The sequence below is a fragment of the Limanda limanda genome, chromosome 13 (assembly GCF_963576545.1).
Source record: "Limanda limanda chromosome 13, fLimLim1.1, whole genome shotgun sequence".
Taxonomy (NCBI): domain Eukaryota; kingdom Metazoa; phylum Chordata; class Actinopteri; order Pleuronectiformes; family Pleuronectidae; genus Limanda; species Limanda limanda.
Genome location: NC_083648.1, coordinates 24,100,239 through 24,120,983, shown reverse-complemented (window position 1 = coordinate 24,120,983; position 20,745 = coordinate 24,100,239). Strand labels below are relative to the sequence as shown.

General features: G+C 40.3%; 1 protein-coding gene across 1 annotated transcript; it reads right to left on the bottom strand.

Moving 5' to 3' along the window:
• Positions 1-2,486: 2,486 nt before the first annotated feature.
• dars2 (aspartyl-tRNA synthetase 2, mitochondrial) lies at positions 2,487-12,104 on the bottom strand. Its single transcript, XM_061084065.1, has 17 exons — positions 11,697-12,104; positions 11,151-11,250; positions 10,291-10,357; positions 10,003-10,104; positions 9,615-9,710; positions 9,373-9,496; positions 8,721-8,767; positions 8,454-8,560; positions 8,296-8,365; positions 7,470-7,649; positions 6,452-6,559; positions 6,260-6,322; positions 4,654-4,806; positions 4,291-4,509; positions 4,055-4,165; positions 3,624-3,699; positions 2,487-3,160 (listed from the first exon to the last, which is right to left on the bottom strand). Exons 1-17 carry the CDS (start codon positions 11,863-11,865, stop codon positions 2,991-2,993), a joined length of 1,962 nt encoding a protein of 653 aa, XP_060940048.1. The 5' UTR covers positions 11,866-12,104; the 3' UTR covers positions 2,487-2,990.
• Between the last annotated feature and the right edge of the window lie 8,641 nt (positions 12,105-20,745).

Genomic DNA, 20,745 nt, shown 5'->3' with positions numbered 1-20,745 from the left:
CCGGGTCAACGTCCGTACGTTGGTGCTGACGTCACAAGTTTGACTTTGCGTTCCCCCATTATTGAAAATATACTTTATTGACTTAATTTGTTATTTACTCATATGAAGGACATTCAATTCAAATAGAAAAATATATTATTAGATTCAACCAAAACAACTAAACTATAGCCTATACATTAGGAAACCATGGAAACAGAAAACCTCTTTTCTCCCCGCACGGTTCTGTTTTAAACAGAAAACTTTATTTTACCTGTCAGTGCACATCATAGAGAACTGTACTGTCTATCGGTATCTTCTGTCATAAATAAAGTTTTCTTTGAAAAACGTGACGTACTCCATCTGGCTCAAGGAATAATGGTTAGGAAAGTAGATGATTTAGTGGTTAGGAAAAGAGGTGATTTGGACTTTCTGAACACAGCCCTGTTTCTAATTAGGCAAAACCTCCTATCTGAGCTCCTGGTTAAGATCAGTGTTAGGATGTGAATTGTGGTAAAGTTCAGGTTAGAGTTAGGTTTAAATCGGTAATGGTTAAGGTTTGGGATAAGGTTTGGGTTGCAGTGTACTAACAAAGAGAGGTGTGCAAACTTAATTCTCCTTCCGCTTATTTTGTCAAATTATTAGCGGGTTCAGCTCTTTTTGGTTTTCCTTGCATGCAGCTCTTCTCTTTAATAAACCCCATTGTTTACTAAATATATATTTACATCTTCCTGACATTTCAATCAACAAAATCTATTTTCTCACTAGATGAGTATTCTCATGCAATCTTAGTCATGAAGGGTGTACTTGTGAGATAATAAAATTAACATACATGTGAAATGTCCAAAACTGGAGTCTTCTAAGATCTTTAAAAAGTCAGTGTTTATATTTTTTATTGTTTGGGACTGTTAGAACCTACAGTTTAATGATACACTGGAAGTTTAGCACCTTTATTACAGTCAATCAAACCTCACTCTCACTCCTAATGTGAAGACCTCAGAGGAGGAGGTGGAGAAGTTGTATGAGAACACTGTTGATGCTGCATCCACCCAGAACACTGAAGAGGAGATGCAGCCAATGAGCGAACAGACTGAGTGCACTATCGCTCTTCTGCAGGAGGAGAACAGGAGATACATCTTCCAGGGTTAAGGTGGAAAGAAGCCAGTTGTTTTCAAGATCAAGCTCATAAAGATGAAGAAGCACAGACCTGCTCAAACCAAGCCACAGGTGGATTGAGACCCTGTCCAAGATCATTTTTGACAATTTTCTCAGCCATGTCAGCTCGGAGGACACCAGGAGCGCTGTGGCAGACTTTGCTCCAGGTTTTTGTCAGTTTAGAGGTGTTACCCGGCTGTGCGGCTGTGGCTGAGGGGTAGAGTGGTCGTCCTCCAACCTGAAGGTCGGCGGTTCGATCCCCAGTCTGAACCATCTGCATGCCGAAGTGTCCTTGGGCAAGATGCTGAACCCTCAATAGCCCCCCATAGAATAACAAAGTGCTGCAAGTAGATGCACTGTATGAATGTGTGTGTGAATGGGTGAATGTGAAACTGTACTGTAAAGCACTTTGAGTGGTCTTCATCAGACTAGAAAAGTGCTATATAAATACAAATCCATTTACCATTTACCCGACACTGAGCTGCAGAAGCGACTCCAGGAGGAAGATGGGCCTTTTGCTGCATGAAATGTTGAACAGAGCAGGTAGTTAAAGTGCTGGAAGACTTCATAGATCAGCTGTTGACATTGATGAAGAGGTGCCCAACATCTGGTTATTATTATTATTGATTGGCTGCTGGATGAGTTGAAACTCAAGATAGCTGGACAGTTGGAAAAATTGAGGGGTCGCAAAACAAAAAAGACAATGCTCATGGTGGACATGTTCATTAGCTCATCATTCTGTACAATTTCATCTGCCCAAAATGTATTTAATAGGCAAAGTCTGTAAATCACTTGATGATTTTACTCGTTGTTGTTAAAGCCAGGCTGCTTAGCTTCATGAAATACCAAAACGAATCAGCGGTGTGGTATAAACCCTGTGCTTGGTTAGTGTTCATGTGTGGAGGAGGAAGTCAGAGACAAAGCAAACTGGATGACTGATTCCTTAAACTATCTGCATGTTTATATAATTACACCATGTGGTCAGATATGGTTCTAATAGACTTTCACCAGTATTTTGTCAGCACATGGTGACTGTGGATCAGGAGAGGAGAGCTTTGCGTGAGGGTGTCTGATTGTTGAAAGAACCTACACTCACTGACCCCAGGTAACATCACTGGCGATGTGTCCAGGTGCATCACAAGCTGATGTATTTCACAAGTCACATATCAAGTTTAAAAACATCAGAAAAACTAATACTTCTATTCACTGAATATTGGCTGAGGAGGAATGAAGTGTTTTGTATCATGTGGTGATTCATCATCGGACTCAGTGACTGGACCACAAGTAATACTGTCAGTGACAATACCCTCTAGTCTGAAACTCAATTTTTAGCCCAAAAAACTACAGGTCTGAAGAGTTTTTCCAGAGTTTTAATCTTCAAACAAGCTCTGAAACATTTGAACACATGACATTAAAGTAATAAAAAGTAAACAGGTCTGTAGATTCATTAGAGTTACAGCTCTGCCAATTCGAGAGGGAGCTATAACATTGATCATTTTTAATTAGCACAACTGTCCTTTAAGGAAACCTCTCTCCTCTTAAAGACTATTGATAATATGAGGTGTTGTTTTGGGAGGAAACATCATCACAGTGTTTTCCATTATCAATGAGAGTTAATTTAATCTGTTGAACTCTTCGTAGTTAGATTTCAAGACTGAATGCTGTGACTGTTTCCATGTTCTCTTCCATTTCAAACACTGAGATTCAGTCACAACATCAACTCCTCCAACATCTTCTTCTGGATGGCCGATTTTGTCACTGACTCCTTGTCATCATCTGCTATGCTATAGAGATCGCCCTTTCCTCTGATGTCTCTTCATCTCTTAATATCCTCACTTCCCCTCTTCTTCTTCTCCTCCTCATCGCTCTGTTGGCCATCTAATGGAGATGTGGTAAGACTTCAGCTCCTCCTCAGATACAAAGTCAGGGGCGTGGCTCATGATGTCATGACCCCTAAAGGACTTGGGGAAAGCGATGACGTCACGGATGCTGGGAGCTCTGACCATGATGGAGACCAGCCGGTCCAAACCTAGGAAAACATGAGTTATCAGAAAAATGAAAAAATATATAATGGTGTTTACCTCTTCAACACATTAATAACTAAGTTTTAGTCACAGTGTTACGTTTTACATTCAATTTACAGGATATTCTGTTTTCTCTGCTCAATTCACTCCTACCTCTTTAAATTATACTCTGTTGATTAACTGATGTTTTTCTCACAAGCTTTGATTTCTCACACATGATATTGATTGATGTTGCCTTGCCAAAGGTATATCATATCAACATGTATGCAGATATAGCCAAAGTAAACTGTAATAAGGAAATGTTTTACTGGTTCATTGTGTCGTTTTGTTAAATAACCCTGGGCTGGTCCTTGGTCCCCTGACCCTGTGGTGACAGTGACAACGGGTCCCCACTCGACCTTACTATATAAATTGAATTGAATTCCAACATTAACATCCGTTTCTTTTTTTTGATTGAGTTAGCTTTACCCAAAGCAATGCCTCCATGTGGTGGTGCTCCCGAGTCCAGAGCCTCCAGCAGGTGAGAGAGGAGACTGGAATCCTCCTAGAGCACACGTATGACAGAAGAAATTATGAGCGACAGTTATGAAACCCTTAGACTGTATATAAAGATGGACGATTTGTCTCCACTTCCTATTTAGAAATTAAGCCAAAATTTCCTACATGCGAATGCTGCCATCTTGCCCCAATTTATGACACTAGCAACCAGGGGATGTAGCCACAGTAAATAGGTCGCACCTATAGAAGTTTATGACCGATATTGCAGCTAGCCTCCAACAGGAAACAGAGATACTTTGGTTTCACTTTCGGGAGCCGTCATGTCGTCCATCTTTAAATACAGTCTTTGATCAGCCCGGTCCCTGAGGTGGACTGACCAATGACAACATACAGTGACGTACCTTGAGGATGTTCGTCAGCACATGCAGCTGCTCTGAGGCCTTGTGGATACGGATGGATCCTCCTCCGATCTCACAGCCGTTCAGCACCAGGTCATAGTGCTGACCACGAACCTTAAGTGAAGTTACACACATGAGACTTTCATACCACAAGGACGATCATTACTTCCATTTATCCTCAAATAAACCTAAATAAAAAAAGGAAATTAAAGAGATTTTGATAGAAATTCCATGGCTACCTTGTGAGGTTCAGTGTAGAGTAGCTCCACATGCTCGGGCAGTGGAGCAGTAAATGGATGATGGGCTGACTCCAGTTTATCTGGCTCATCCTCTTTGGGCAGGAAGAGAGGGAAGTCCACAACCCACAGGAAGTGGAAGGCTGAGAGATCTCGTAGTGAAACACCATGAGACTCCAGGAGCTCTGCAGACTGCAGACGAAGACTGCCAAGCAACATGCGCTGAGAGCAGATCACAGGTGGAGGAAGGTAACAGGAGAGACGCAGGGACATTAACTCATCTTACATTCAGGTGTATCTGTCTTTGCTTATATTTCCCCTCATCAGTCTAACATAGCCTTCGTTTGATGTCAGTGTTTCTCTTACCACAGTGTCCAGGGAGCCGGCTGCCATCAGCAGCAAGTCTCCAGGTTCGGCTCCAGTCCTGCTCAGCAGCTCCTCTGTGGAGGAGACAGACAGCAGCTTCTTCAGAGGAGACTTTAGTGTCCCATCTGCCCTGACACGCACCACACTCAGCTCCTTGAGACAGAACACACGGAAACAGAAAAAATATTATTGTCACCTGTAAAATAAAGTCCTGTGATGCTTCTAAAGTACTGTGTCAGAGAGCTTTTCAACTGGGTGTTTCACAGGACTGAACTCTGCATCAACATGAGAATGTTAGCAGTTGTTTTAATTCATTCAGTGATTTGGTTTTATGGCCAGATACTTGTGAATCTCATCACATCCCCATCATCTCAGATGTACTTTGTCTTTAACGCTAATGATCAAATGTTAGCATGCTCCCTATGCTTTGGGATCATGATTAACATTACACCTGCTACAAATCAGCATGTTAACATTGTAGATGTATATGCCAACATTAGCCAGAGGCGGTTGTGGCTGAGGGGTAGAGCTATCGTTCTCCAACCTGAAGGTTGGCAGTTCGATCCCCAGTCTTCCCCATCTGCGTGCCGAAGTGTCCTTGGGCAAGATGCTGAACCCTGAATTGCCCCTCATAGAACAACAACGTACTGCTAATAGATGCACTGTATGAATGTGTGTGTGAATGGGTGAATGTAAAACTGTACTGTTAAGCGCTTTGAGTGGTCATCATCAGACTAGAAAAGCGCTATATAAATACAAAACCATTTACCATTTATCATTTACCATTACAATCAAATGAACTCCTTGGTCTTGTTTAACTGCAGAACACTGGACTCAATTACTGGTAATGTATGTGCAAACACATTCTGTATAAACAGTCATACACAATGTGAAACTGAAACTGTGTTTGTTTGTTTCCATTCAATTATAAACATTTTAATTTATTTTTCCCCCAGACATAACAGGAGACAAGATATACCCTATATGCATGTGTATTTAAGTGATTTTATGCATTCCATCCATTGGCTTAATAACAAACGTTACTAATATTTGTATATAATATTTGTATTAGAGAAGGTGAGGGGGTGTCTATTGTGCAAGAGCATGGGGAGGTATATAATTGTTTTTAGAAAACCAAAATTTGTAAATAATAAAAAAGGAAGGTTAAATGATGAGGGAAACAAAATGAAAAGAATAAAGAAAGGAAACATTTTATTAACTGTTCAATTATAATTAATTTATATCCATAATTGATCTAATTCATGATTTTATTTCCTGTATCCACTCCACATTCTTCCTTAAAGTACAGCATTAGTCCAAAAAGACAAACAGACAAACAGAAAACTAGACTTAGAATGTTTTCATTATTTGTTGATGAAAGAAAGAATGTAATAAAGGCTATCAAGTGTTTTTTTTTAAATTATATTCTGATATTGAGTTATTGGCAAAAACAAAAACATATAAGTTGTGAGTTCACCCTATAAAGAAAGCCTCCGGCCTCGGCTGTCACTTGTGTGAGGGCATAAAAACTGACACACAAGTGAACTTACAAGACGATATCATATGTAAAAGTGATGGAAGAGAAAAAGAAGAAAGATAAGTCTACCTGTCCAAATTGAGTCTTAGCTGTTTGTTTCAGTTCCTCCAACTCTTTACCAGTGAAAAGTTTCTGTAGGAAAACACAAACACATCAGGTTTATTATGTTATGTTGTTATTATGTTCACTCTGTCAGTAGTCATGTCTCTCTATTATACCCAAAGAATTTGCTGCCATAGGAGACAACATTTCTCTTCTTACCTCTCCACTGGGAACACAGATGGCCTGAACAGAGCCTCCTGGATGACTCAGAGCTGATCTAAGGAATTCAATTTTCGTGGATGAGAATACCTCACTGAGGTCAGTCAGCTGGACAGAAAGACAAGAAGAGAGACGGGGATTCAGAGAGAGAGACAGATACAGTAGGTAGGAAAAATGTGTTAGACCACCAAACCAACTGCTACATGTTCTGCCTTTCTAGTTTTAAGTCAATTTATTTTAGTTAACATATCCAACATTTATTGTGGCCTGGCAGGGCCTAACAGACATGATCAGGATTCAGGAGAGGTGTAATTTCAGTAATAATGTCAATAATAGATGACTGGCAAGTTATCTCCTTTTGTTGAGCCATTAAGAGAAGGCGCTCACTGAGCTGTCATTGTCTCTGTTGGCTTTGAGAAACAATGTCAAATTTACGATTATCCAACTAAATCAGTATGCAAATAAATCTACGGAGGAGCTGTAGAAACTTTGCAGTTTGACTTTCAAGAAATCCAATCTGGTTTTCGAACAGAGTCTTTACCAATGAAATACTATATCACACTAAATACATAATGAATGAAGGGAATAAAGCCATCACTGTTTTAGCTGAATTTGCAATAAGTCTCTTGCATTCTGACCGGATTACCATCAGAGTGCTTTTTAAAACATCCAACATCCAACCTCAACCAAACAAGGATTCTTCTGTGTTTAAAATCAATGTTTGATTAATATTTGTAAATGTTATTAAGCTGCAGAGATTGTATCTGTGAAGTAAGTTTGAATTAAACTGCAAATCTGAACATTAAAAGGAATTAAAATAAGGAAATACATATTTCAGAGAAGCAGAACAAGGTGTTTCATGAGTGGCAGCAACATTCGACATTCAAGATACAATTTTCCCTCATTCTCTTCTCCTGCAAAAGGCTCAGTCTTTTTAAGGGCTCATGAGAGCAAAAGACATGAACTTATATCCAGTCATTTAGGGGACATTAAGAAACAAAAACACAATAGAACCCACCTTCATACTGAATCTAGTATCTGGTTTGTCCACACCATAGTCCCTCATTGCCTCCTCATACGTCATGGTTTGGAAAGGAATCTTAATCGGACCATTCTCTGCGGGCCAGGAGTACTGTAATAAGCCCTCCACCAGGGACATGATACCTGCCTGGTCCACAAAAGACATCTCTATGTCCACCTGGGGGACGAGATCAGTAGATTAACCAATCAGATCACAACTACGAGGACTGTAAAACAGAGAGCGATGCCTGTGACAAACACAACAAACCAGATCTTATCAGCAGCTGGACCAAAGGAAAAATAACTGTGCACATTCACACACCATTCACCCCGACATGCAGCTAATGAGTGCAATGAATGAGAAGAAGAAGAGTGACACTGAAGAGAAAATAAACAGGAAATACGATTACACAAGTGAGTGATGACCATCAGAAACGGCAGTCAGTGGAGTGCATAACTCTGCTATGAAACCACATATAAGTTCACTAGATCTGGACTGTTATTTGTGCTCACTCATAAATATCAGTCCCCAAAACATTCCGGATTTTTTTATCAAGTATCAGGAATTATTTTCCAAAAGATTTTTTTTTTTCAACCTTTTTCTTATTCTGTCACTGCTTAGGACAGTGAAATAATAAATCCTGGATCCACCCCCTGATTCAGATCCACCACACAATTTAATGGGTTCTTTCCTGATCTGTACCACATCCTTTTACTAAGTTTAGTGTGATTCCGTCCAATAGGTTTACCATAATCCATAAATGTATACAATAAAGTACTTTAATGCAGCGTTAGAGTGCATTTGGTCCCTGCCTGTGTCTTACCTGGGTGAACTCAGGCTGCCGGTCCGGTTTGGAGCCCTCATCTCTGTAGCACCTTGCCATTTGGAAGTACCTGCCACAGTGACATCAGGGGAGAAAGGTGGATGTTTGTCTTTGTGCTGCGGTCCAAACCTATGTTACAACCTCCATCCTGTACCCACCTGTCAATGCCAGCCACCATCAGAAGCTGTTTAAACTGCTGTGGACTCTGGGGGAGGGAGAAGAACCTGCCTGGTTCTCTGGAAGGAACCACAAACTCTTTGGCTCCCTGGAACACAAAAGAATATACAACATAAAATATTATTAAAACTGGTTTTGATGTAGGAATCTCAAGTCAACGCCTTCATCGTTTTTGTAGGTTTCCACTGCAAAATGTAGTAAATTATTGAAATTATTGAAATCACTGACAGATTAATGGACCTTCTTACCCCTGGTGTTCTTTTGAACAAGGTGGGAGTTTCCACATCGACAAAACCTACAAATAGAAGAAACAAAAACACCCATCGTTAAAACCAGGTCTGATAGTTAGAAGGGACTGCATTTTACACTCCTGGTTTCTACGGTGCTTCACATCGTGATTTTTTTCCGTTCCCATAAAATCCCAGTGACAGACAGTTATGGTAGGTGGTGAGTAAACACTGGTGGTGTGCAGTGATGTCAGGGTTGCTGCTCACATCTGTTAATAACATGTGTTCCAGGTGATCTGACACCATTGGACAGTAAGAACATTGGTTCACACCTAACATTAGAATATGTGTCCACATGTGTCTCCAGTGACCACTTGTGATCAGACACACATTAACCATTTCTGTTCAAAGATCCACATGATGCTGTTCTTTGCTTGCAGGAAGCAGCGGTGCACTTTCCATACATCCCCTAAGATATTTGACACACACTTTGCAGACATCATGGACAAAGCCAGCATACACTATTTAACACTTTAGTTTAACAAGTGACTGAATATAAATGAGTATATACTTCGTCTTACGCAGAGGACGTCAGTTGAGTAGCACAGGCTCCAGTCAGCGACACTTTTACAAAGACTAAGCGAGCAGAGCGAATAAATCTTAGTCTCCATACCGTGCACATTACAGAGGTATTCTCTCATCTTCATCACCAGCTGAGATCTCAGTCTGAGGTTCCTCTGCATCTGAGAGGACCTCAGGTCCAAGTAGCGATACTGCATCCGCAGAGACTCTGATTTCTGTACAATCAGAAATACAAAAAAACAGATCCATCATGATTATCAACAATAATAAATGTCATTACTTGCTCTGAGTATTTGTAAAATATTGTACATGCAAGTAGAGTTAGCCACTTACTTTAACAAAGTCTTTAATCTCAAAAGGCAGCTGTCGGCACACATTAAAAACCTCCACGTTCTCAGCAAGGACTTCGATGTCTCCTGTTGGCATCGCCTGTTGGTATGAGCACAGCAGCATGAGGAGACTGAGATCTAATTGATTCATGACTTGTTCAAGATAAATGCTCTGCTAACAAAATGTCAACAACAGAGATAAAATTACTTATATCCACATGGAGTAGATAATGTGAGATTTTGAAAACCTCGGATCCTGCAAGTAATAATCAAATATTCAACACACTATTTTCTATAGTTTAGTGCTGAATTACATCATACGAATTAGAGGATCTGTTTTTGATCTCTAGTCATTGTCTAATATTATCAGACACACACACACACACACACACCTCGTTCTCCTGTCCCGCTGGGCGTCGTCTGACGGTTCCTGTTACCTTGATGACAGACTCAGTTCTGAGATCGTACAGCACTGATTTCAAATCTCCTGCAGACTTTAACAGAGAAAAAACTGGTTACATTTCGGTTATATATGACATACATTTTTCTATTATTACACTTATTTTCCTATTTTCTTGTATATCTTTGTTGGAAATAGTTTATAATGATCATTATCTTTGTTATGTGACTAAGTCATAACAGACACTGTATTTGTTGTATTGAGTTGTGTTCATTCTTACCTCTTCTTGAGGAATTAAAATCTGCGTTAATCCACTGAAATCTCTCAAGATGACAAACAGGTTTTGTCTGTTTGGAGGCAGAAACAAATTGTGTCAACACAACTGTGCATGAGACCTCATGGGAGTCACACTGAGTCTGAAAGCCTTTTCCAATCCCCAAACCCAAAGTTGTATATAACTGTAACTAAACATCTTAAACAGCAGTTAGGGGTTGTCTGATAAAACATAGGCTTACCAACCACAGAGGTCAAATCATTATCTCCACCTAGAATGTTTGGTTTTCATTGCTGTTTGTTGGTTTTCTTGTCTTTCTGTGGTCTGAACTTTTACAAAGGAATGGGACGTGACTCAAGGAAGAACCCAATAACCTTTGAGAGGATCTGGAAAAATTTGATACAGGATTCTTTTTCTTTTCTTCTCATGGCCATGATGGTGGTAATGAGAGTTCACTGACTTCACTGACCAGACGATAAGTATGCACATGCTGAGCAGATTGTTCAGGGGAAATTAAGTATTTTTTAGGGATAGCAATGCTGACTGAAATATCTCAACAGCTACCGGGTGGATTGCCATGAGGTTTCTACAGTCAATCATTCTGATCATCCTCTGCTTTTTCCTCTGTGGCCACAGCATGAGGTTGGCTTTTAATAGTTTTTTTTGATAATTGCTGCTACCTGTACTAGGCTATGTTAGTGTGAGTGTTAGTGTGTGTCATGCCAAGCTTAGATGGCCAACATGGTTAACATTATACTTGTTCAATATCAGTGCAAATTCACTGAATTTGTTATGTACACACTCACACTTCAAAATGGAACTCATTACACACTTTGTAATTGTGTTAAGGTCAGAATCCGTGCTACCTGAGGTACTGGACCCAACCACACAGAGTGACTGTGTCTCCCACATGATGGGATCTCAGCGCTCCACAGCTGTGACTCCTGAACGACCAACTGCTGGGACCTGACAACACAACAGTTCAGACAGATTCAAAGTCAAGAAGCAAACAAGATGTACATGTTGGTGCACTGTAACATAGTTTAGAGTTATACGAGTAAACCCAGGTAAAGCCAGGGGTTAGGCCACAAAAACAGCCTTTTCTTTGTACTGTATGCTAAATGTTTTTTTATTTTAATTGATTACAAGTCCACCTGCCAAGGCAGTAAAAATGTCCCTACTTTAGAATGATCATTTATAAATTAAACATTTACAAAAAGTTATAGTTAATTTCCTAAAGTCAAATTTGTCTTTGTAATTCCTACTGTCAGTAAAACCAAACAGTAGCAGGAGCAGTTTTCCCATCTGATGACGCCTTTTGGAACAGAAGAGAATGTGCCACTGACGTGCACACGATCCAACCTGATGTGGGAGCAGTGGTAATGCCAGAAAGGGCTTCACGAGGTGAGTACCTGTGGGGGGAGGCTCCGCCCTCCTCAGAGTGTGGGAGCAGCTCAGCTGTCTGACAGGAGCTCGTCCTTGACTGGAGGTCGAAGCGGAGCTGAGCCACCGAACCCTGTGAGCTCTGAGAGGGAGTCCGCTCAGCAACCTGCGCACTGCACACACGCTCCTTGCTGTCATTGTGACGATCAGCTGTCAGCTGCTGCTACACTGGGAGAGTTTCCTCTCACTCAGAGAAGTGCTCACTGTGGTGGTGACATTATTCTACACGAGTGATCTCACACTCATACACGAACACGCCGGTGGGAAGCCCCCCCCTACACGCCGGGTGGGATGGGTGATAAACCTCGATCTGTGTTCAAAAACCTCCGCCTGCTCGTTATCTGATGCTGTTTCCGCAGTTTAGTTTGTCCTCGCCATCTCCCACGATCCGTTACTCATGTGGATAAACTCTCCTGAATCATCAAACATCGGCACAATGCTCATCCATTCACGTTGGAGTCTGTGAAATACGTCATCTAATGGACAGTCACGCGGTCAAGACTAAGGTAATCGATCTGCAACACAATCGATTCAGGCACTACAGTTGAAAATTGAAAAATTAATAAATTAAACCAATAGCTAAAAACTAAACTAAATTAACTATATCATCATAAAAAGTATGTAGTTAATGGCATGCTGTTAAGATGTGTATTGTTTCTGTGACAAGCTTTCTGAAAGTCTGTTTAAATAAGCAAATGAGCCATTAGAAATAGTAGGTAATGGATGCTATTTTATTTCGATGGACTTATATTAAGATTTATCAAAACAATTTGTTTGCATATCTTATTATTATTTTAATTTTGTTGTTGTTGTTGTTATTATCATTATCAATACTATTATCATTAGTATTATTATTATTATTATCTGTAGTAGTAGTAGTATTGGGCTATTTATATTATATTTATAAAGCATATATTTTTATTTAAACTAAATGTCATAGTTCACCAACATATTCATCTGTAACAACACAGATCGTATATAAAAACTACAGTAAACACATGTGTTACTGATCACATTTATGATGGTAATAGAAGCTGGAATACCTACTATTTTTAAACAGCATGGCATTTCCAGAGCAGAAATATTAACATTGTGTAAAGCCCAGTTAAAAGTTAAATATTGTTTTCTCCTGGTTTGGATCAAGTGTTTATTTTCCCCTTCATTAAGAGACTTGACAAAAAGAAAAGAGGCACGATCCAGAGTGGAGGCTGTTGGGCCTTGGTGCAGGTATGCTCTCTACTGAGCGACATTCTAGTTAATAGAAATACTTAAAATAAGAGCACCTGACAACAGGAGTTTATGTAGAGGTACAAACCTTTATTAAACATGTTAATTTTGTGGCAGTTTTCACATCAATGAGACATAACATTGTATTTACTGGACCCTGTGTGGTCTATATTGATTTGAGAATCGTTACAGCCCTAACGAACACTAACCCACTCATATAATGAACCATAAAAAATGTCTTCCAGCAGAAGGAGCTGGATCCAAGAAAAACTCTGAGCCGGTAACAGATTTATCTTTGCATAGTCGAAGATGATCTTAACTGTTGTTGGGGATCACCAGGGCAGCACCTCTCCAGTAAAGTCCAGAAATGGCCCATGATCTTTTTCACTCAGGCCACCAATCACAGACAACAGGAAGCGCTCTACACTTGATTCAATGGAGCCTGGAAAGACACTGGAAATCCATTTTTGCACAATGATTATCTTTGAAAGAGTTAAAAAATGTATTTTACCAGTCGTTTGTGACAGTCCAAGATGCCTTTCTCTAGTCACATCAAATCAGAGTTAACCTTATATTTAACTTACTTAACCCATCAAACACGTGTATTCTAAAAATGTTGACACAACACCTTGGACTTCCGGCAGGGGAACAATTTGATATTTGCACTCTCCTGCCAGTTGAGCTCCACAGAGCCCGGCAGAGAAGACATATTGGTAACTGCTGCATTCTGGATGCTCATGCTCCCAGAGCAGCCTGCTCCTCCTCTGGATGCAGCTGCTTATAGCAGACCGAAGGAGGCCTGGGATCAGAGGGAGGAAAACATAGATGTTTCATATTTTATTAACACATGTATAAATATAAAGTTATTAGGAGACAGCGACTGGAGCGTTCACTGCCAGAGACAAACATACATGTACATTACACTGTGTGGAAACAGACAGTGTAATGTACTTGTATGTTTGTCGGTGTCTCCCTCTGGAGGCAAAATCGTATACTTTCATAGAGAAGGGCTGAACTCTCCTCAAAGACTTTTCTAAAAAGTGATGTATTGAATGTATTTCAGGCCACTTTACAGTTTTACAATGAAGTCTTAAGATTGCAATTACTTGCTGATTTGACTTTTAGTGATTAATATTGATCAGATGCAGAATCTTATCAATGATATGATCAATAATCTTGATACAAATATAATTCAATCCAAAATTCATCATGCTCTAACACTATATTATATCACTGAGCTACAAGGAAACAGAAAATATACAATTTAAGTATCCTGAAAAGATGTTAATCTTTTTGTTTTGTTGACATTCACAATAATATAAATAGACAATTGAAGAATAGAAAATAAAGTACCACCCAACCAATTAAAATATAATAATGATTACTTACTTAGACAGACGTGTTGTATAAGTGTTTGGAAAAATCCAAACATATTGTGCACAATAAAAAATGGAGAAAACAGTTGGTCTGAAAAGTATTAAGTCTCAGGGTTTGATAACATCTTGGGAATCATTCACAATTTGTCTTTTAGGTTCTTAAATGTATATTTCTTTCTTATTTGTAAAAACTTTACTCCCTAAAATTGGTGCTTCAACCCCCAAACATCCATATTGTCCCGACTCCACCCAAATTTCCATCAAAAGTTTGCATGACCCAAGGTGACATCTTCTAACTGATTTGTCAAAACAGTTTGATCATCCAGTGTGAATGCTTTAAAAACATTTAGTATAACATGTATTGGTAGGTGTCTGCTCCATGTCATTCTTTGCTCATTGTCCTCCACTTGTGCTCAGTTGTTTTAGTCAGAGCTCTGTGCTGCACTGCGACCTTGTATTTACACACTGTCATTCCATTGGAATAAACTGAGTGTCAGCAGGCTTCTCGATCAGATCCTGAGTTTCTATCAGCTCAGGGTGTCGCTCTGTTGTTGGCTCCTGTACCCTCAGGCTGACGGGAACTAGACTTTAAATTCCTATTTATGAATTGAGTCTGTCCTGAGCCAAGGGGTTTGTGTTATGTCCATCAAAGTCAACTTGTTATTCCAGTTTGCCTCCCCTGTCCACACTGGTCCACACTCCTTATCAGTGTGGACTAATTTAATGAACCAATTCGTCACTCATGTTACATAGCACTAGGTACTGACCTGCCATAAATTAAAGTCACTCTGAGTAACCTCATTGTCTACAGGTATCAGTCAGGAGAAGGGTACAAAATCATTTCCAATGAATTGAGGGTAGAAGGGGTCGTCACACATGAAACACAGTATGTAGAGTCATTATGAAGTGGAGAAAATATGGCACAACAGTGACATTACCAAGAACTGGACGTCCCACAAAAATGTTGAAAAGACGAGAACAAATCTGGTCATGGAGGCTGGCAAGTGGCCTACAGTAATAATAAAGGAGAATTTCTGGCAAGTAATGGTTGTGTTTTACATGTAACAACAACCTCATGCAGTCTTTATATGTCTTGGCTATTGAGTAGGGAGGCAAGATGGAAGCCTTTTCTTACAAAGAAAAACATCCAAGCTAAAACATCTACATCGAGTCTCCCAAAATCATGTGGGAAAATGTGTTGTGGTCTGATTAGACCAAGGTTTAACCTTTTGGCAAAAGAAAACTAAAGCCAAGGTGAAACATGATGTTTTTCTTCAGTTAGAACTGTGGGCTCTAGTCAAGGTGGAGGGAATTATGAACAGTTCCAAATACCAGTCAGTTTTGGCACAAAACCTTCAGGCCTCTGCTGAAGAGAAAAGGAATTTCCCCTTTCAGCAGGACAACAACCCAAAGCCTACCTCCAAATCACTAAGAGAATGGCTTCACCAAAAGGAGATTCAAGTTTCGGAATGGTCCAGTCAGAGGCCAGACCGGAATCAAATTGAAAATCCATGGGCGCTTTTGCAAGGAAGAGTGTGTAAAGATGGCCTAGTCAAGATGGGTCATGCTGATTGACTCCAACCCAAAAAGACTGAATGCTGTCATAAACTCTAAAGGTCCTTTAACAAAGTATTAGTTTAAGCAACCACATTATTATAGTTGTTACCCCCCATAATTAAGTGAAAACAAATCTGACATGCTTTAGCTTGGACAGATTTTTTATACCACAACTATCAGACATTTTAAAAGGGTTGTGTAGAAATCCATTGTAAATCTAATATTTCCCTCAGTTGCTCACTCAATCATTTAGAGACCAAAATCCCAAAGATACTTGAGAAGTGTGTGTGTACAAAGCCCTCACATTGCACTTTAAAAACATACCTTTTAAATACCTACCAAAATACCTTTATTTTCTATAAGAGTTCTATGAAACAGAATTGATGTTAAAAGGGGGGTAATTAGGATAAATGAGCAAAATTCAAGCCTCATTAAGGAACCTGACATCTGTTCCTCTCAGGTGACAGTCGGCTGTACTGAGCATGCTCCATACACAGCCAGGTAACCTAGCTACACACACTCACATACACAGTAGCTGCTACACCACGGTAGTAACCAGTCAGTGATGAAGCAGTGAGTTTAAATCCCCTGACAACAGAGCTACAGTTCATTCATATGGATTAATATGTGAGTGGAGTGTACCATGTCATCAGCAGGGGTGGACTTTTGGCTTCTGAAGAACAGGTAAGTAGTTTATAATGTTTTTTAAATGGTATTTGACTCAGCCATTAAATGTTTATATCAGGAGGAAGTGTATGGTTGTTTAGAAAAGCTCTTTAGCAACGTTTTCCTTTGCAATTGAATGCACTACTCCTGATACATATGACAATATACCTAAACTTGGTCTTCTATATTTCAGTACCTAGCAACAACCTGATAGGCTGTCCATTCATGCAGTCCATGTGTTTGCTGAATATGTGCCTAACCAAAGCAATAAACTTTGTTTCAGTGGTATTACAAATTTGAAAAATATATATAATTATTATTACATAATATCAAGATTGAATACAATGTAATAACACAGGCTTAATTGACGGTTTTGGTCACTTGAGCTATCTGTGCTAGGTTCACACAAAATACTTCCCTCTGAGGTGAAAGTGCAAGTGTCAGGATATAACTTCCTCTGTTGGTCATGTTCACTGTCTATTCAGCCACTTTATTCTGTAAACAATATAAAAAAACATTACTGTTGTAAAAAGACACAATATTATTTTATCAGAGAGGATGGTGCACTACAGAGAAGTCGTTTTTATGAAGAGCTTTAGCAGAAACATGATAGGCCTCATTCAACCACAGTGTGTGCTTGTCATCCCTCAGTGTCCTCTGGACAACCTGAATCTCCTCCCATGATACCACACACACATATACACACACAAACTTACAGTATTTACTTAATATAAACATTTGATTTGTTTTAATAGGCCAGGGAGAGGAGGATAAAGCTTTACTGGTTCACAGGCCTAAGGAAGAGATGCTATCTCATCACCATGTTTCCTCTGCTGTCACACAATATGACCTGTAAGTAAAATACGCTGAAATCTAAAGTTATTCCAAGTGGACTGTCACGCTGTAGATTATTTGTTATTTTTATATATTTCACACACCAGCCTCAGAATGTAACTTTTTTTCAATATCTCACCATGATGTAGTTTTATTTTAAGGAAATTTGGAATTTGAAAGCTGGTGTTGCTGCTGTCAGTCATCAGAGCTAAGCGTGTCCCCCGTCCCATCATGACCTGCTTCTTCCATCATCTGCCACAAACTGGCTCATATTATATGTAACACTTACACTGTTTGTGCACACTCCATAACTAAAGATGGTGTGCGAGTGTGTGTTTGTGAATGCATGTGCATTTGTATTAATATACTCAAATCATCACGTGAACTCAAGTGGAAGAAAACATGAAAATTAAAAATCAGGAAAATTAAAAATCGTGTACGGCTCTGGCCGTACACGATGACGCTCTCTGGACGGATGCCATACCTTGACCGGATTACTCCTCCTGGAGCTGAAGAGCACGTGAAGTGACGTTATGTTATTAACATTCATTTACTTACAGTATATACTTGAAACATACATATATTTGTATCTGCAAGTTTATATAAAACAGTTTCAGAAACATCTTGCAGTGGAGAAACATCCACTGCTAAGTGGGCCACAACTACAGCTAATTGGGATTCAATCATGGCTAACAGGCCTTCATTTAACTGGGCAACAACCACACCTAGCAGGGTTACAATTACAGCTAGCCAGTATTCATTCTCAGTTAACTGGGCTACAAGCACTACCAGCCAGGCTACAACCACAGCTAGCCAGGCTACATCATCAGCTAGCCGGGCTACATCCTCAGCTAGCTGGGCTACATCCACTGCCAGCCAGGCTACAATCACAGCTAACCAGGCTACATCCTCACCTAACTGGGCTACATCAAAAGCCAGCCGGGCTTCAACCACAGCCAACCGGGCTTCAACCACGGCCGGCCAGGCTTCAACCACAGCCAGCCGGGCTTCAACCACAGCCAGCCGGGCTTCAACCACAGCCAGCCGGGCTACAACCACAGCCAGCCGGGCTTCAACCACAGCCAGCCGGGCTACAACCACAGCCAGCCGGGCTACAACCACAGCCAACCGGGCTACAACCACAGCCAGCCGGGCTTCAACCACAGCCAGCCGGGCTACAACCACAGCCAGCCGGGCTTCAACCACAGCCAGCCGGGCTACAACCACAGCCAACCGGCCTACAACCCCGGCAAACCGGGCTTCAACCACAGCCAGCCAGGCTACAACCACAGCCAGCCGGGCTACAACCTCAGCTAGCTGGGCTACATCCACTGCCAGCCAGGCTACAATCACAGCTAACCAGGCTACATCCTCACCTAACTGGGCTACATCAAAAGCCAGCCGGGCTTCAACCACAGCCAACCGGGCTTCAACCACGGCCGGCCAGGCTTCAACCACAGCCAGCCGGGCTTCAACCACGGCCAGCCGGGCTTCAACCACGGCCAGCCGGGCTTCAACCACGGCCAACTGGACTTCAACCACAGCCAGCCGGGCTACAACCACGGCCAGCCGGGCAACAACCACAGCAAAAGGTCTACACAGTGGTGACTCAGTCTGCCGTGCAGTCTGATACGCATGTTGACCGACAGCTTCCTGGTATCGAAGGTAACAATCCAATAGCAAACTGTAACATTAACTCAAATAAAAAGCTACGTGTGGCCAGAGGGCTAAGGGATGTAAATGGGAAACAAATCATTAATCAGGCAATCACAAAACACAGGAAGTGGAAAGTCTTTCAAACTGTCAACCACTCCAGAATAATATGGGATCCCAAAGTTAAACCTAAGGGTTTATTTGGTGGTCATCTTAACATAAGAAGTATTGTATCGAAAAGTGACCAAATCCAGCATCTACTAATGGAATCAAATTTAGATTTCCTCTGTCTATCTGAAACCTGGCTACATGAAAACTCACCAACTGCAGCACTAAACATACCAGGCTATCAAATGTATAGACGAGATAGGGTGAAATCAAAGGGAGGCGGGGTTATGGTCTATCTGAAGGATTGTATCCAATGTAATGAATTACTGCTGTCAAACTGTGATTTGGAATGTATTTGCTTGAATATCACTCTATCACCACAAATGTCTTTTATTCTTATTGTAATGTATCGCCCACCCTCCTCAAATAATGATTTTTATGAAAAATTCCAAAACATGCTCAAGGAATGTCATTTTAAGAAAGAGGTGATAATAATGGGAGATTTTAATGTAAATTGGGAAGATAGATCAATTAGAAAGAACCTCAAACAAATAACCGATGGGCTAGATCTCTCACAGCTGATTAAAGGTCCAACAAGAATAACCCAATCCACCAGAACTCAGATTGATTTAGTGTTCAGTAACAGACCGGAGAGAACCTCAAAAACGTACAACATGATAACTGGGCTATCTGACCACAATCTAACTCTTGTGGTCAGAAAGTTAACAAAAAAGAGATTTAGCTCCTCTACTAAGGAACATGAAAGCATTAGAATCCCCAAGAACATGCAAGAGTCTTTTAAAAACACTATTCATAGTTTTAACTGGAATGATCTGTTATTTGGAAAAAACCTGAGTGAGGGCAGTCAAATATTCTCAAGTAAAATTCAGAGTATAATTGCAGAATTTTCCCGTAGCATTAGGAGTAGGAATAAAAAGAACAGTCTTCCCTGGATAAATGCAGACATTTTGAAACTAATGAAAGAACGTGATCTTGCATTAAAAAAGGCCATTAGAACAAAATTTTATCATGACAAATATCACTTTGCCATGTTAAGAAATAAAGTGATAACAGGTCTGAGGAAAGCTAGGGCTGATTTCTTTATTGCTATAATTAGTGAGGCACGGGGTAATCCGAAAGTAATATGGACTCAGTTAAAAAAACTCATGGGACAACATCATAGCGCAGGAAGGTCAATTGAACTTGACTTGAATGGAAAGCTGACCAAGGACCCATCTGAAGTAGCAGTAGCTCTTAATCGATACTTTGTTGATTCTGTAGCAACTATTGCAAAGGGCTTCTCGACTGATCATGTTAATGTGTCTTCAGTAAACACAATGGAGCCAGCCTTCAGTATAAACACTGTCTCAGAAATAAAAATCACAGGTATTATTAAATCTCTCAAACCCTCAAAAGCTAAAGATTCATTTGGTATGGACTCAACGATGCTTAAAGATATCGGTTCATCATTAGCCAATCCCATCACTAAAATTGTTAATCTTTCAATATCCCAAGGGCAGTTTCCAAGTATTTGGAAATCTGCAATTGTCACGCCAATTTTCAAATCTGGTGATCATCATTCCGCCTGTAACTATAG